Source organism: Truncatella angustata (genome assembly GCF_020726525.1).
Source record: "Truncatella angustata strain MPI-SDFR-AT-0073 chromosome Unknown BKA67scaffold_9, whole genome shotgun sequence".
Taxonomy (NCBI): Eukaryota; Fungi; Ascomycota; class Sordariomycetes; order Amphisphaeriales; family Sporocadaceae; genus Truncatella; species Truncatella angustata.
In genome coordinates this window covers 2,091,909-2,107,347 of record NW_025763389.1, presented here as the reverse complement: position 1 = coordinate 2,107,347, position 15,439 = coordinate 2,091,909, and the positions used below count along the sequence as shown (strand labels likewise).

Genomic DNA, 15,439 nt, shown 5'->3' with positions numbered 1-15,439 from the left:
TACTTAAGTCAGGACCCTAAGCTTAGATTATATGACTATGGCAAATTAAAACTAGAAACGCAGGAAGCAAATGAATCCTCATCTAGTAAATGAGAAGCGGCGCATTCCTTATACATCCTGGCTAGCTCCTGTCGAGGTGAGCTGGCTCTGCTTCTCAACGCCATAATCTCCGTGATCAAACAAGCGATACAAAAGTTTCCAAATGAGGATGACGACGGCAGCTGCAATGGCACAGCCCGCGGCAATGCTCAGCCCATGTATATAGCGAGGTGCATCTACATGCATACATATTAGTTGGGCTCGTGAGAAGTACAGACACTGGCATACCTTGGGTTGTGAATAATTGATTACCAGGAAAGTTTGCAAGCTGAATACTCATCACATATGCAGCCAAAGCGACCGGGCGTTTGTGGTCTTGCATCTTGGAAGTGAGCCAAGCTGCGCTGATTGCTTGTGCGGAACCCATGCCCATCTGAGTCCATACGACACCACCTGAGGAATGCATTAGTGTTTCAACCAGGAACAGACGTTGGAGAAGTCTACTTGCCATAGAGAGTCCATTTACTGACACTATTAGGAGCCAAAGCAAGCCAAAGCAAGCCAGCTGCGCCCCACAGGTATCCCAGAGCGATGTGAAATCCACGCTCGCGGAACTTGTCGCTGCTGAATGCTAAAGACACCGACCATACCAAAGCGCACACACTTCCCACCGAGTTGAGCCCATTCGCCCGCATTGTGGTGAAACCTAGAGACTTGATGATCGACGGCGCGTATGTGTTCATCGGCGCAATCATAACCATTGAGAGCAAGGCGGCCACAAGGTGCCCGTACAGCCTCCAATCCGTAAATGTTTCGACTAAATGAGAGGACAGTACCCGCTGTCTATTACGCAGGGTTTTTGTGGGATCATTGCGGATAACACGGGTTACCAGGATCGACGCTTCGCGTTCTGTGAACATGTTGAGGGACCGACCGAAGAACGACTTGGGCTCAGCGGGGCCGTGAGGAAGATACAAGTACGCGATAACTCCGAAGGCGCAAGTCAACGCTCCCTCTGAAAATGTTGTGAGTATCTAGTCACGCTTCACAATTATTAACAAGAAAGTTTCATCAACATACCAATCAAGAAAAGCCATTGCCACCCTTGTAGGCCGCCTCTTCCGCGGAGGGAGAGCAGCCCAATAGACAGCGGCCCACCCAGGGCACCCGCGAAACTGTTCGAGGCCCAAAATATAGCGTATCGTAGTGCCAGCTCGTCGTTCGTATAATACCTGGAGATGTACAAAGCGAAACCTGGGATATATCCGCCCTCGAGTGCACCTATGAAGAACCGAGCTGCGAGGAGACCAGAAGAACTCGTAAGGAACACTTGAGACCATGTTGCAATTCCCCATAGGAACATGGTTATTGGGAGGAATCTCTCCGGGCCGATATACTTGCTAATGACATTGAACGGCAACTCCGTGATGATAAACCCGACGGTGAAGAGAGTTTGTGCCAAGTTGATGTTCGAGTTCGTGACTTTGACGTCGTCACGTAAGGTGTCGGTTAGGGCATTGCCGATATTGGTGCGATCAAACTGAAGTAGGCAGAAACATAAAACGATAAAGGGTAGAATAACAAAGTCAACCTTCAATAATGCCTTCCTGGTCTCGCCAGGTTTTATCTCGAGGTTTGGGTCATAACCGGGAACATAAACATGGTCCTCCAAATTGATTTCGTCATCATGCTCGGAGGGCGGAAGTGGCATGGAATAGCTCTTCTCAGAGAAGGAACCCATTGTAGTGGATGCAACTAAATAATCGCTAGCAATGTTGATTATTATTGAAGATCGTCTGGCGATTATTTCTTCACTTCATCTGCTGCTATCATCTCAGCTATGAACTTGGTGCCGATTGCCTTGAACTTATAACTACATTACGTCTACCACAGCACTGATATCTTCATGGATCAATGAAGCCATTGCTGGTAGCCTCGAAGATACCATATCAGCGATAATAACGTGCTCTTGACGATGCACCTATTAGATGACTTCTAGTCGCGATAGCGCTAGCGGTGACCATATGTCTCAGTGGGATGCCGACGGTTTGCCTATGGGATACCTGCGGGGTACCCTCGGGATGCCGTCGGGATGCCGAAGGGTCACTAGATCCTCCAACGCCGTGTGTATGTGTCGGCTGCGATCGATATTGTATTCCAAATTTGTCAAGACGAAAACAAGATTGGATGAAAATTGTATAAAATCAAGAGTTAAGACTAACCCCAATACCATCCGGACGACGACCGTGCTAGATTATCACTCATCTTCCTGCCTCACTCCCCACGATATATATCATACTAGTGTCGTTCTGTCACATTGTCTGGAATTAAAGAGACCACCGCGGATTGGCACTGTTCTTATACATAAGTCACACCACGCGAACCCTAACCGATGGAGCAAAACACCTTGAAACGACGGGGCGTCGGCCTCACTGGTGTAGATAAAGGCCGATCTTTTGGCGGATATACACTTTTCTGCCCCTTGACCAGCGATACAGCCTACCTAGTCGATATCGATGGAAGAGAAGTGCATTCATGGAAGCTCCCAGGCAGGATTGGCCGACATGCCCGGATCCTGCCAAATGGAAACCTCGCTGTTAACACCCTGCGAAAATCCGAGCTCACGACCAAGGATGGAGGTCCCTACCCATTTCCTTTCTTCAATAAGTACGGCGGCGGCGTTATGAGCGAGTTGGATCCAGATGGCAAAGTTGTTCGTCAATTCACCGACCCATTCGGTCATCATGACCAATACCATTATGGAGATGGCCGGTTTCTCTATACCAGCCTCGAAGCACTATCGCCAGAAGAGTCAGCAAAAGTCATCGGTGGAGTGCCTGGAACTGAAATAGATGGTATCACATATGCCGACACCATCAACGAAGTTGACGAGAACGGCCAGCTTGTCTGGCAGTGGAAGGTGTCCGAGAGACTACCCAGGGAAGAATTCCCGCTTCAGCCTCACTACACGCGCGAGCACTACCCCCTAATCAACTCGGTCCTCCCCACGCGCGACGGCAAGCACATCCTCGCCTCCATGCGATCGGTGTCGGCGGTGGTCATGATCGAGAGATCCACGGGCGACATCGTGTGGAAGCTCGGGCCGGAGGTCCTGGCGCAGCAGCACAACGCCACGGAGCTCGACAGCGGAAACATCCTCATCTTCGACAACGGCGCCTTCCGAAACGGCGAGTCCGTCACCTACACCCGCGCCGTCGAGGTGGACAGTGCGACCAGGGAGATCGTCTGGGAGTACCGCGACCGCTCGCAGATGCTCTACTTCTTCACGCCCTTCATGGGCAGCGCCCAGAGGCTGCCCAACGGCAACACCCTGCTCTGCGAGAGCGCCTTTGGGCGCATCTTTGAGGTCGCACGGGACGGCTATATCTGCTGGGAGTACGTGAACCCGCACTTTGCCCCATATCCGGACGAGGCGACGGCGAAGATGTTCCCGGGAGAGTCGAACGCGTTGTTTCGAGCGTACCGCTACGGCCTGGAAGAGATCCCCTGGCTCAATAAAAAGCTGGAAGGTTCTCGACAAGTACCTTGTGGCAAGTTGTAGGGCAAAGGGTTCGCCGGCATTGGGAAGACACGGCCGATCGCTAGATCGTACAAGGGATGGTAAGCACAGTGGGTGCGCGCATTCTAGTAGAACATATGTATTCTACAAGGTGTTTGGACATTGTCTAGTGGAACATCACATTGACTGAATACACACTGGACTGTGCTGCGAATATTAGCTTGTTAAAATAAAGATAAATTAGAAGTATCAATAACTCGATTTCGCGCCTATAGCAACGTCGTACGTGGTACACCATTACGTGTTAGCGACCAACGTCAATCCAAATGCAGCCAGTCTTGGTCCAGCCCAAACGCCAAGCGTGGCCGGCCATGTGCCTTTCTATGTAACAACCTATGCCTTGTGATAGAGCTTGGTCTGCACCTTGAAATCGGTGGGGCCGTTGTAGGCGTAAGGCCGGTCTCCGTGGATCTTGAAAGGCAGGCGGGTCAACTCTGAGAGAGGCACTGAATGAGTGGCCTTCAATTTGCTGGCCAAGTCAACAATCTCGAGGGTAGAGCCAGTGTAGGCAGCTTCCCACGCTCCGTTCGGAGTGAAAGAGTACTGGAATGTCGGGCCGCATTCGACGCCCTTGGTGTAGCCCAGAGGCTGGGGGCTCCCCTGCGATGAATTGATGCACTGTATAGTTTCCTTGGAGGTCGTGATATTGAAGGAGTAACTAAGGAGCCCCTCGTTAAAATCTTAATGAAAAAAGGAAATAAGAACATCGGTAGGAGCCCGGATAAGCAAGCAGCACGGGCATAGATACAGCTCGAGATTGTGGTAGGTTCCGCAACTCTTAAAAGACCTTTGACATCCGATCTCAAGTTACCGATGAGTAACTATAATATCAGAAAACACTTACTTCGTAATCGCTCCGCGCGGGTTAGGATAGGTCACAATACTGAAATTGCTGACAGCCCACTCGGCATCACCGTCACTACCTGAAGGAAGTGCAGCTGCAAAGGCAACCGTGCAGCAAGTTAAGAAAGTGGTGGGCTTCATGTCGTGTGGATTTGAGGTTAGGTCAGGTAAAACAGGTGAAGAGACTCGCGCAGTAAGTTGAGACGCAACTCTGTTCGAGAAATTTCAACATCGTGGAGTCATACACTAGTCATATATGATTGTGATTTTAAGTTTCTTGCAACCATAAGGACGAACCCTTTGGATTGGATGTAGCAACGACCGCTGACATGCTCTCAGTGGTTTAGCAGGTTAAGTTTAATTTGATATTATGCGCAAGTTGCGTAATGGAGTTTTTGATGCTCTGAATAAACAGTTCAACACTTGGTCTCGCGAAACCCAAGACGTTAGACTTTGATCAAATCACCAATCGTCTTTGATTCATCAGTTTATATGTGGTTACATAGTGCTATGATGGAGACCATGGATAACAACTTGCTTTAGGTACCGAGCTCATGATGAATCCTGTTCATAGTCTTACCCTTTCAAAGCCAAGTTGAAGGGTGACTTCAAGTGGCGCAGAAGGCAATCGTAGTTTGAGTAATTTATCGTTGAGTCGTCACGCACGTCCTTTCTCGCTCGCAATTCGATTACTGGTCTTCGTGATAGATTCTGACTAATGTGGTTATTAAGATGGGCACCTATCTGGTCTAGTGAGTGTTGTGGCGATGGTATCCTGGTTATGGACCATTTTTATTATGCTTCCAGTTATTGGGTCAATGCTTGGTGGGGGACGAACACAAAGTCAACCAGAGAATGCGCCAATGAGTAGACCTACAGAGCCCTCCTAGACTCGGGAGTCGAACGCTTCTAGATTGTCGGTTACCCATCCCTCTTGTAATTACGTCAAAGTACCTTGACAGGCCAAGCAATAATGTTACAAGGAATAGGCAGGTGTAAGTGATGTTGACAGCATAGTCACTCGCAAGTCGTGGCTGCGGGTAAATACATGGGAATGAGGCAAATTAACTTAGTAGTGCAAGATCATAGATTATCTCAATACGACTTGGCTTCTTCAGTACATGGCACTACACATTTTTGGACGAAATTAAAGGGCGGTATAGCATTGTATTTGGTGCGGGCTACAACACGTGTAAAATATGCAAGCTGAAGTCAAATCTCAACGCTGTCTCTGCGCGCTCCCTTTGTCCATTTTCAAACAGCACTCTGGCACATACAAGTCATTTCGTCGTTGGGTCTTTCCCTTGAAATGCATGTCAAACCTATCCATGAATTTCCTGCCGCTGCCTGAACGCCTTGTGTTGACCATATTACACGTGGTAAGCCGTAGAATAGAAAAGAGATTGGTGTACGTGGGTCGGCCAGAAGACCATACTAGGGAGGAATCGTCGTATAAGTAGGTACAAAGGGAAGAAGATGTAGTCTGTGTGATAATATCGTTTAACGGTTGAGTCGTGGGGGCTGTGGCTGCCAGCCGTTGATATATGCCATGAGCCCCATACCCAGCAACACAACGCCGAGCATCGAGGCATAAGGCATGCTACTTTCCAGTATGGTATTGTGAGCTAATTGGCCAGCCTGAGCATTGTATGGCGTGATCGTATTTGCTCTCGACAATGTCGGGGCATCGTTGGGGCCAGCAGGAGTTGCTTGTCCTGTGCCCATACTTGATTCTGTTGAGGGTGTGCGAACCATGGCTGTTGAATCGTCGGACGACACGCTCCCGTCGTCTTTCTCGGAGATTCGGACGCCTGACTGAGATCGTGACTGTTCCCGGGCGACAGCCTCTCTCTTCTCTGCATCTTGGCGGGCTTGTAGGATCAACTGTGCCAAAGTCTTTCGGTCCGCATCGCGCTCGGTTTCAGCCGTCTCGGCCCGAGCCTTGTAGGCTTCAAGCTGCTGTCGTAGATCTTTCATCTCTAGCACCATAGATTCTAATTGGTTGTGTAGCTGTGCAGCAGAGGCCTCGATAGTCTCAACTTGCGGTGCGTCCGAGGATCCTTGGGATTTGTCGCTGGTCGGTGTATCGGTCTCGGGAGAGGTAGGAATTTCCACAGGTGGCTCGAAAGCTTCGTCTAGAATCAAAGTAGGTTCTTCGTTCCCTTCCTCGGCTTTTACGGCAGCACCGTTCATCTTGGCGGCAGCAGCTTCCTCCAGTCTCCTTGTGAGCTCTTCGGCAAGCTCCCGAGCCTCACGTTCCTTATGCAGCTGCTCTTCCAAGTCCCTCATCCTCGACGTTTGTGTCTCTAGCTCCTTCTTGGCAACGTTGAGGGCTTCGGTAAGCTGAAGAATTTGGCTGACGTTGCCATCCTGTCGTATGGGAGAGACGTTGGCACTCGACACACTCGTCTTGGGCCTTTCAGTGATGCCACGCTTCAGTGATGGCACGTCTGGTTTCTCGGGAAGCGGTTGCTGAGGAGGAGGTGCAGGAGGGTCCGAAAACCTCGCTTTGTTGTCGGTCCGCATGAATGGCACGCCGTTGCCGTTGACCATTTGGTGCTTCGGAACCTCCGAGACATCGGCCTTCTCTAAATCCTTAATATCATCCCTGGACAGAAGTGTGTGAACGAAGTGGTTCGCTCTTCCAAGGTCCTGTGTTTGTAGACGAGCTGTACGCATCTCGGTCTGGATTGTCGTGGCAGTTAGTAAACTGGGGATGTTGGGGCACCAGCGTGTTTCGTTCAGCTCGACTCACCTGAAGCTTCTTCACGATCTGCTCTGTACTAATCGGGGAGAAGAAGAAACCTGCTCGTTGCTGGGGCACTCCGTTTGTTTGGGCGGCCATCATTGCCGCACCGGGCATCATTCGACCATTGCTAGCAGCTGAAGCCTGGCTGCCATTACGTCCTCGAAAGGGCAAGCCGCCGTTGTGCTGCATCATAGCGTTGGAGGGATCCAGATCGCCAAAGTTCATGTCCAAGAGATTACTCGATGGGTTCAGAAAGCCGGAATGCTCGACCTTTGCTGCAACCTTGTGGTGCACGACCGTCTTCTGGTCCTCGCTAACAATATCGATACCCAGTTCCAGATGATCACCAGTCTGTAGCTCATGAGGTTCCGAGTCGCGGTTCTCTTGTGAAAGTCGCGTGCCATTAACAAATGTACCGTTGGAAGATTTTACATCACGAATCCATATCTTGCCCTGCCTGTCGGCATATATCTCGGCATGTTGTCTGGAGAGGACCTTGGAATCGAAGAAGCCATTGCTGGGGGTAGGGACCGTTTTCGCATTTGTCTGACGGCCGATCCTAAGGGCGTCAGGGGAGAATGGTACTGATATCGTCTTGCGCTCGAATGTGCCGTTGAGTGATAGCAGGTAGAGTACAGGCTGTCCGCCTGGGGCGGCGGAACCAGCCAAGGATTGTGTGCTCCCGTGTTGGGAAGACATCTGGGCCTGAGATTGTAGTATTGGTGAGGGCTGCATGGGCCCGGAGCCGTTGGGGCCCATCAGCTGTGGTCGCCCTCCCGCCATCCGGGTGAAATCCGACAGGACCTGACCGTCGGATTTGGGTGCTGGCCAGGGAGCGGCTTTTCCTTGTGGTCGCTTCCTCGGGGCAGCATTTGCAGCGGTCGCGTTTAATGCATTCGCGCCGGGGTTGGACCAGGAACCCAGATCTCCAGCTACGGACATGGGGGCGCCATTTGTGGCGGAACCATTAGTTTGAGGCGGTTGGCCGTTGCCGGGGCCAACAACCGTGGATATCGAGGAGTTGGAGGATGTGGAAGATATGGACGAGGACGAGTTGTTTCGTTGTAGGCTCTTGCGCGGCATGAACATGCGGTTCAGCTCGTCGGGATTCATGGCATCAATACTCTGAACTCCCCGGTGACCATTCATACCCCATGCCGGCCGGTTATGCTGGGACAAGGTAGGGGGGCTTGCGACGGCGGTCATGAGGAAGATGTCGTGGATCGGCAGCAACGATGGGGATGGAGGTGAATCGGGGCGAAGGCGTGGGATAATCGCAGGTGTCGTGTCGTGTCGTGTGGGCAGTCGCTCTCCTCATCCACCCACTCGCTGCATGTGACGCGACTATGCGATGTAGAGTTGAGAAGACGACAGGTGCTCTAATCACACAATACAGGATGGGGGGGGAAAGCAAAAACAACGACGCTCTTTTTCTTCTAATGATTGTTCAGAGCGTTGATAGCGTTGGTGTCGTCCCTGGTGGATGAAAATTGTCAGTGTCCGAGGCCAGGAAAACGGAGGCCCCGTGGTCGCATTGGCAGGCTGGAAGAGTGACAAGGATGGTAGAGAACCCACAGAAACGGTCTGGGCGGAACTGCGACGTCAGAAAACACATACCATGCAATTGACTTGGGATAGTCAAAATGATTTAGTTGATACTGGGCGCCTTGGGACGGATTATGATGGCACGGATGGTCGTTGTTCGAGACTTGGAGACAGATCCGACATCAGCGACTTTACGACTCAAGACACAGACTTGTCCCAGTTGCCCCCGTCTCGCTAAGCGCTTAGCGGGCCTCCAAGAGGAAGCAGCAGCATGGGGTCGGGGGTCGCTCTCTTATTTTGTTTGTCTTTTCTTGCTATCCGGAACAGAGCCGCATCACATTAAGAATAAAGGGAAAAGGGCAGCAGTACCCATTTGTCGGAAAGTCTTCTACTGCATGAAAGAAGTCGAGAAGAAAAAAAAAAGCCCCCCATTATTCCCTAACTTACTCGCTAAGAATATTATCCACAAATTATTTTGTTTCTCTCTCTTTCTCTCTCAGGAAACTAATTACTAACTTCTTGGAATAAGCATGGCCAAACTAAAATGCTAAAGCCGGCAACGCAACCCAGGCCGCTTACTGCAAGCACAAGCAGGGCAGGAGCAGGAGCAGGAGCAGAAGAAGCACAAGCAGAAGCAGAGAAGAACAAGCTCACGTGACACCTGCCGCGAAGGAGCAAACAAGCAGAAAGAAGCATGTATCGTAGCAAAGTCAAATACTACCTAATTATCTACGGGCCCGTACCTACTGGAAGATGCACGCCCAAACTGGGGATTGACTTTTGTAGCTGATTCGTTTCGATCTGATACGATGCAGTCGTAGTACCTTGCCTCATACCCCGTCGAGAGCTTGGATCATGTAGTGCACCTGCAAAGAATAGAGGTTCCCTGAAGATCAAGTACCTACCTACAGTGACAGACGACTGAAGCGAACCCCACACTGCTTTTGCTGGACCAACGGACCACTGGACCTCTGCCCCGGTGTGCTGGTGCTGGGTGTTTAGTGCTGGGTGTTTAGTGCTGGGTGGTTAGTGCTTGCTGGGTGTCAGGGTGTTGAGTTGAGTGCTGGCATGGGTCCTAGGTTAGCTGTCTGGTAAGCTAAGTTAGCTGGCAGGCTGGTGGCTGGCTGGTACATAGCTGGTGGCATTGGCTAGACTAAGTAGCAGCTTTGTTCTGCCACCCGTCTTGCCAGCCGGCGGTCGAATGCATGCAAAAGCTAGTCGAGGGTGGCTCGGTGGAGAAGAGCTTGAAGTTGCCCCGAAAGCTCTCGTGATTTCTTCAGTAGGCTGAACAGGAGACAGACAGCAAAGAACGATTGCACTTGATCCCCTCAGTCCACCGCTGCTGCCGACGACCACGTTGATAACCCCGATATCCACCATCCATAATCCCGTCGAAGCTACATAACCACAGTCATGCCTCCTCCACCAAGACTCCCCGAGGGTGCTCACGGCCCGTCCACCATGGACAAGTGTTGGTCCTTCCCAACCCACAGTAGATCGAATCGCTAACTTTCGCTAACGACAAACAGTGAAGATGGGTGCTATGATGGGCGGCAGTACGTCCACAGCCTGATATTTCACCAATCACATAGTAGCTAACAACATTGTTTTCAGCTGTTGGTGCCATTATGGGTTTCGTCTTTGGTATGCGACTCGTCCCATTCCCTCGACGACCTAGCCCCCCGCGACTGACTATGCGCCAGGAACCGTCAACATCTTTAGATATGGCGCAGGCCCCAACGGTATCATGCGAACTTTGGGACAATACATGGCTGGATCTGGTGCAACTTTCGGGTGGGTTATACACCCCCAGGGAGGCCGAGCGAGAAACAAGATCACTGGCTAACTTACATGCAGCTTTTTCATGGGCATTGGAAGTGTCATCAGAACGGACGCATCTCCTTTCGCCAACGAAGCATTTCTACGAGCACAAAGAAGACCATATATCGTGGCCGCGCAACAAGCCTACCGTCCCAGATCCCAATAGTCACAGCATCTCATCCGAGTAGCACCCAGCCATCGGAAGCAATCATCACAAGAATGGCCTGCCTCGCGCACTGAGACACAGGCCAGGCCCAGGTTGTACAATAGTAAACATATGTACATATAGGCGTTTCACGGCGACAATACCATTCCACGAATCATGATTAAAAATTTGGAATTCGGATCTGACCTCTCCACCCTATCAAAGTGAAGCATCGAACCCGCGTGTCTGCCTACAGGGATTAAGCGTGTGCGCTTCAAGGAAAGTGTAAGGGGCGGAGCCCGTTCTATAAGTGAGATTTTCAATCGTGGTGCGGCTGCTTCTATTACGACGATGAAGCACATGGTGACCAGTATTCAGGAGAAACACGGCAGTATCTTGCAATACTAAGCACTGCTAGCTTGGAAGAATAACGTGGTGATTGTGAAATATATCTAGCCCAGGGAGGCCTAATAACAACGACGCGGTCGGGCAAGAACAATCAGGTTACATATGTAGAGACTCGACTTTTCAGTGAGGCAGCGGCTTCCATTCCGTATTAAAATTAGAGTCTAATCAAAACGCCCTAAATTGAAAGTTTATAAAATCGACTTTTGTCCCCAAGTCTACATCAATTTCCCTGCATAATATCGTCCCGTTTCTTGTCTCTGACCAAAACAGACCGGCATGTCAAGACTTGCTCGATGCCACAAAACAACCAAGCAAGCCATTGGCAATACACGTTCGCTGTTTTTTGCATTGCCACATTGTTCCCAGCTACCCGTGCACTCTCTTTCCCTTCTTTTCAGCTTTTGGCACGCCGATTCTGTCATTAAGTAACTGCGCCTTTGAAGTTCTGCATTTCCCCAACAAATTTCCGGATAGCCATCGAACACAATGCCAAAAACGCCCAAAAAGCAATATGCTACCATGGGGAAACGTGGCTCCATAACACCTGGGATGATCTATCCGCCACAGCTTATGTATGCAAATCCCATGTCTGAGTGGGAGGAGCTGAGAAGCCATGGACGCTATCGCACGTCTCTGCGGATTCAAAGAGCCTCTGATCAAGCGTCAAAGTCAACACCCAGTCAAGCGAATATGGATCCTTCTTTGCAGCTGACGTATTCCATTATCTACCCCCCGAGCGGCAATGTGATGCATGGGAAAAGTTGAACCATCACTTGTCAGCTTAGCATCAGAGCAATCCTCAGAGTTCAATGTCAGACGCAAAAGAAAAGAAGAAGGAAGGTCATTGTATGACAAGCCGTCTTGGACGAGTAACAACTGCAGCCCATCTTGCAGCGAGAAATAGTCGGCCACAATGATCATACAGCAGCCAGTCTGCCGCCGAAGGCAATTTTTTTTTTAACTGTTCCACTACTGACGTCGAAACCAAGTCCCTTTCCCTTCATAAGCCTGAAAAGTTATCAACATACGTCCGCGTAAGCTGTGGCGCCTTTGAGACTCGTGAGCGGCTGCTATCAATAGCACCGTGCTTGCGTGTTCCGGCAATGGATAAAGATCGATTGTCTTGACGATCAATAAAGTTTGCTGGGTTACGTTACGAAGCTTTCTCTGCAATGTATACAACGCTTCTCGATGACCATGGCCTGCCTGGGGCGATTCGTCCTAATCTCCATCTGGTCAAAGTCGCTTTTCTGCCGTACTTTCTTTTCCGTGCGTGTATTTAGCATAAGCCGCAAATAAGGGAGTTTGCGCCAACATCTCGAATTTCCACGGCTTTCTTTTCGGCATTTCTTGAATTCAGCTGAAACTAAATTGCGTCCTTGATATCAACAACCATTGAGCTCTATGAACTGAGTCATCAATATGCTTCTCTACCGGTCTCCTGGTCGCGATTTTCGGCAATATAAGTGACGACTTATGTCTAATCGCACACAGCATATGGTTCGCATGCCGAGTGCAGTATCAGTGCCAATGACTAGTCGAAAGTTTGGGCTTAACAAGATTAGTCGTTGAACCGCTGGTGAAAGAGGTTATATCAAAACTAGCACAAAGTGCGCTTCGACTCGGCTTCTCTACCCAAACCCACAACATGATCTAGTCCGTCATATCTGGTGACACCATGATGAAAAGTGAAACGACACGGTTGATACATATGATATCATGTGGATAGCACGGTAGGCATATCGTTGAGGGACGCCAGGATTCTGAGGGGCCCGATGTCCAACGTTCTTGATCACCGCCCTGACCAACCTACCGGATGCGCGGGAGGCCGTACAACTTCATCTGCTTTCGGCTAGAGTACATCGAGCCACGGGTATAGTATCCAAAATAGCTTCCCTCGCATATGACGATCCGTGTTTGGAAGCGGCTCACCAACCGAAGCTGAAGCCAAGTGGCTTCTGCCGCCCCCAGCTTGCCTGCTTTGTTGATTTCAAGGTCTCTTATAAGGGATGATTCTGACCTTCACGTCCCAAACAATTTCGAGCTATTGCCCTCTGGTTTATTTTGAATATCCTTTCATTCTTTGCTTTTTCTTCTTTAGCTAGTAGATATAGGTTTCTTCGAGGCCGTTCCAATCTTTACTAATAATGGCCTTCCTACAAGGCTGCGGTGCCCTTCTCGGAGCATTGAGTCCAGACTTACAAGATGGGTAAGAAGGTCAACTTGCTACAGAGTTCTCACATGTATAGCTAATTGCGTCCAGAAAATCTTTGTGGGGTACACTCGACCAACCATGCCTCGGGCTCTGGATTCAGGACAACGGTATCAACAGCGAGAGCTGCCCTTGGGGAGATTTGAGTGAGAACAATAACCCATACCATTCGGCGCCAGACACGGGAATGACACGATACTACGACTTCTCCATCACACGAGGGTATATTCAGCCGGATGGCTACAACAAGAGTGTTATTCTAGTCAACGAACAATTCCCAGGGCCTATTGTTGAAGCCAACTGGGGCGACTGGATTGAGGTCACGGTCTCCAATAATATCGAAACCGTTGCGGAGGGAACATCTCTCCACTGGCACGGATTACTCATGGAGGGGACTCCATGGATGGATGGTGTTCCAGGTGTATCACAATGTCCCATAGCTCCTGGAAGCAAATTCACCTATCGCTTCAGGGCTACACTATACGGCACTTCTTGGTATCATTCCCATTATTCCTCGCAGTACTCTGGTGGCCTTCACGGACCTATAGTCATCCACGGCCCCACACAATTGAGCTACGACACTGATATAGGCCCCATTGAGTTCGAAGGTGAGAATCTTCTTCAATGCCTTCTTTGGACCTCACCTAACGCGTCCAGATTGGTGGCATCAGGAGTATTATGAAGTCGTTGAAAGTATTATGCAACCAAACTTTTCTGGCCGTTCGTTCTCAGATAGCAATTTGATTCAGGGAAAAAACAACTTCAACTGCTCGAGTGTATCTGCTGGTGATACCACCAACTGCACCGATAATGCCGGTTTGGCCAAGTTCAGATTTCAGTCTGGCAAAATGCATCGACTTCGTCTAATCAATTCTGGGTCTCAGGGTACTCAACGCATATCGATCGACGAGCACACCATGACTGTCATTGCGTACGACTTCGTCCCGGTTCAACCGTATAATACTACTGTCGTCACCCTTGGCGTCGGCCAACGAGCTGATGTCTTGGTTAAGGCAAATGCCGGCGAACCCGGTTCGTCTTTCTGGCTTCGCGCGAACCTTACCAGCTGCGCCAGCGCAAATGCGCCTAATGCTCTCGCTGCCATCCTCTACGAGGATGCAGACCCCAACGAGCCTCCCACCAGTCAGGCCTGGGATGTTCCCGATCCGGGTAATTGTGCCAATGATCCACTCGAGATCACTATCCCGTTCTTTCCAATAGAGCTGCCAGAAGCCACCTACACTCAGAACTTGGATATTGGCAGCTACATCAACGAGTCAGACAACTACCTCTGGACCTTTGGTAATGTGTCGGCTCGCGTCGACTACAACTCCCCGTCCATGCTACAAGTCAAGGATGGCAATTTCTCCTTCTCCGAGGACATGAACGTCATCAACTTCGGCACCAACTCGTCCGTCAGACTAATTATCAATAACCCAAGTCCTGCGTAAGCCCCCAGTTATCCCTTTCAAACATTTCTATCACATCACACAAAAGCAAACCCGCTAACAAAAGCCATCTGTTCCGATTTTCCAGTCCTCACCCGATTCACGCCCACGGCCTGAACATGTACACTATCGCTGACGGCGCGGGGGACTACTCGGCCGACAACACAGCGTTTGTGCGCCCCGAAAACCCAATGCGCCGAGACGTGCAGAACGTGCGGGCCTTTGGGCACATCGTGGTGCAGCTCGAGACATCGAACCCGGGCATGTGGCCGTTCCACTGCCACGTCACCTGGCACGCCAGCGCGGGCTTCTTCGCCCAGCTGCTCTTCCAGCCCGACGAGCTCATAGGCCTCGAGATACCCGACAATATCGCCAGCACCTGTGCTGAGTGGGACGAGTTCACATCCCGGAGCCATCCCGATCAGATCGACAGTGGGCTATAGATGCCCAGATATAAGGGGCTGGCAAGGACTGGGGTAGAGGGGGGGCATGGAGAGAAGGGATGATTATATATCCCTGTATTAATGTCTCTTAACCTCATCAGCAGCTAAGCGGATGTTTCCATATACTTTACAGGAGCAGCGAGGAAGGGAAAATAGTGGCCAAAAAACATGGGCACAAAAGCCCATATTAGAAGGTAAGATAGAAA

General features: G+C 50.4%; 6 protein-coding genes across 6 annotated transcripts; 3 read left to right on the top strand and 3 right to left on the bottom strand.

Annotated features, from left to right (window-relative positions):
- Nucleotides 1-108: 108 nt before the first annotated feature.
- On the bottom strand, nt 109-1,750 carry BKA67DRAFT_639175 (major facilitator superfamily domain-containing protein; the record flags this gene model as incomplete). Its single annotated transcript, XM_046105727.1, has 4 exons — nt 109-275; nt 328-492; nt 548-1,054; nt 1,120-1,750. 4 exons carry the CDS (start codon nt 1,748-1,750, stop codon nt 109-111), a joined length of 1,470 nt encoding a protein of 489 aa, XP_045953682.1.
- Nucleotides 1,751-2,177: 427 nt separating this feature from the next.
- BKA67DRAFT_581866 (uncharacterized protein) lies at nt 2,178-3,819 on the top strand. Its single transcript, XM_046103945.1, has one exon. The coding sequence runs from the start codon at nt 2,432-2,434 to the stop codon at nt 3,599-3,601; it is 1,170 nt and encodes a 389-aa protein (XP_045953681.1). The 5' UTR covers nt 2,178-2,431; the 3' UTR covers nt 3,602-3,819.
- Nucleotides 3,820-3,952: 133 nt separating this feature from the next.
- Nucleotides 3,953-4,603, bottom strand: BKA67DRAFT_663506 (uncharacterized protein; the record flags this gene model as incomplete). The annotated part of the gene is made up of 2 exons (XM_046108195.1): nt 3,953-4,277; nt 4,464-4,603. 2 exons carry the CDS (start codon nt 4,601-4,603, stop codon nt 3,953-3,955), a joined length of 465 nt encoding a protein of 154 aa, XP_045953680.1.
- A 1,359-nt stretch (nt 4,604-5,962) lies between these two features.
- On the bottom strand, nt 5,963-8,417 carry BKA67DRAFT_524627 (uncharacterized protein; the record flags this gene model as incomplete). Its single annotated transcript, XM_046098594.1, has 2 exons — nt 5,963-7,147; nt 7,218-8,417. The coding sequence occupies 2 exons, from the start codon at nt 8,415-8,417 to the stop codon at nt 5,963-5,965; spliced, it is 2,385 nt and encodes a 794-aa protein (XP_045953679.1).
- A 1,752-nt stretch (nt 8,418-10,169) lies between these two features.
- On the top strand, nt 10,170-10,743 carry BKA67DRAFT_663504 (reactive mitochondrial oxygen species modulator 1-domain-containing protein; the record flags this gene model as incomplete). The annotated part of the gene is made up of 5 exons (XM_046108194.1): nt 10,170-10,227; nt 10,286-10,312; nt 10,371-10,400; nt 10,460-10,550; nt 10,614-10,743. The coding sequence occupies 5 exons, from the start codon at nt 10,170-10,172 to the stop codon at nt 10,741-10,743; spliced, it is 336 nt and encodes a 111-aa protein (XP_045953678.1).
- Nucleotides 10,744-13,277: 2,534 nt separating this feature from the next.
- BKA67DRAFT_524505 (multicopper oxidase-domain-containing protein) lies at nt 13,278-15,233 on the top strand (the record flags this gene model as incomplete). The annotated part of the gene is made up of 4 exons (XM_046098579.1): nt 13,278-13,339; nt 13,394-13,950; nt 14,000-14,789; nt 14,879-15,233. 4 exons carry the CDS (start codon nt 13,278-13,280, stop codon nt 15,231-15,233), a joined length of 1,764 nt encoding a protein of 587 aa, XP_045953677.1.
- Between the last annotated feature and the right edge of the window lie 206 nt (nt 15,234-15,439).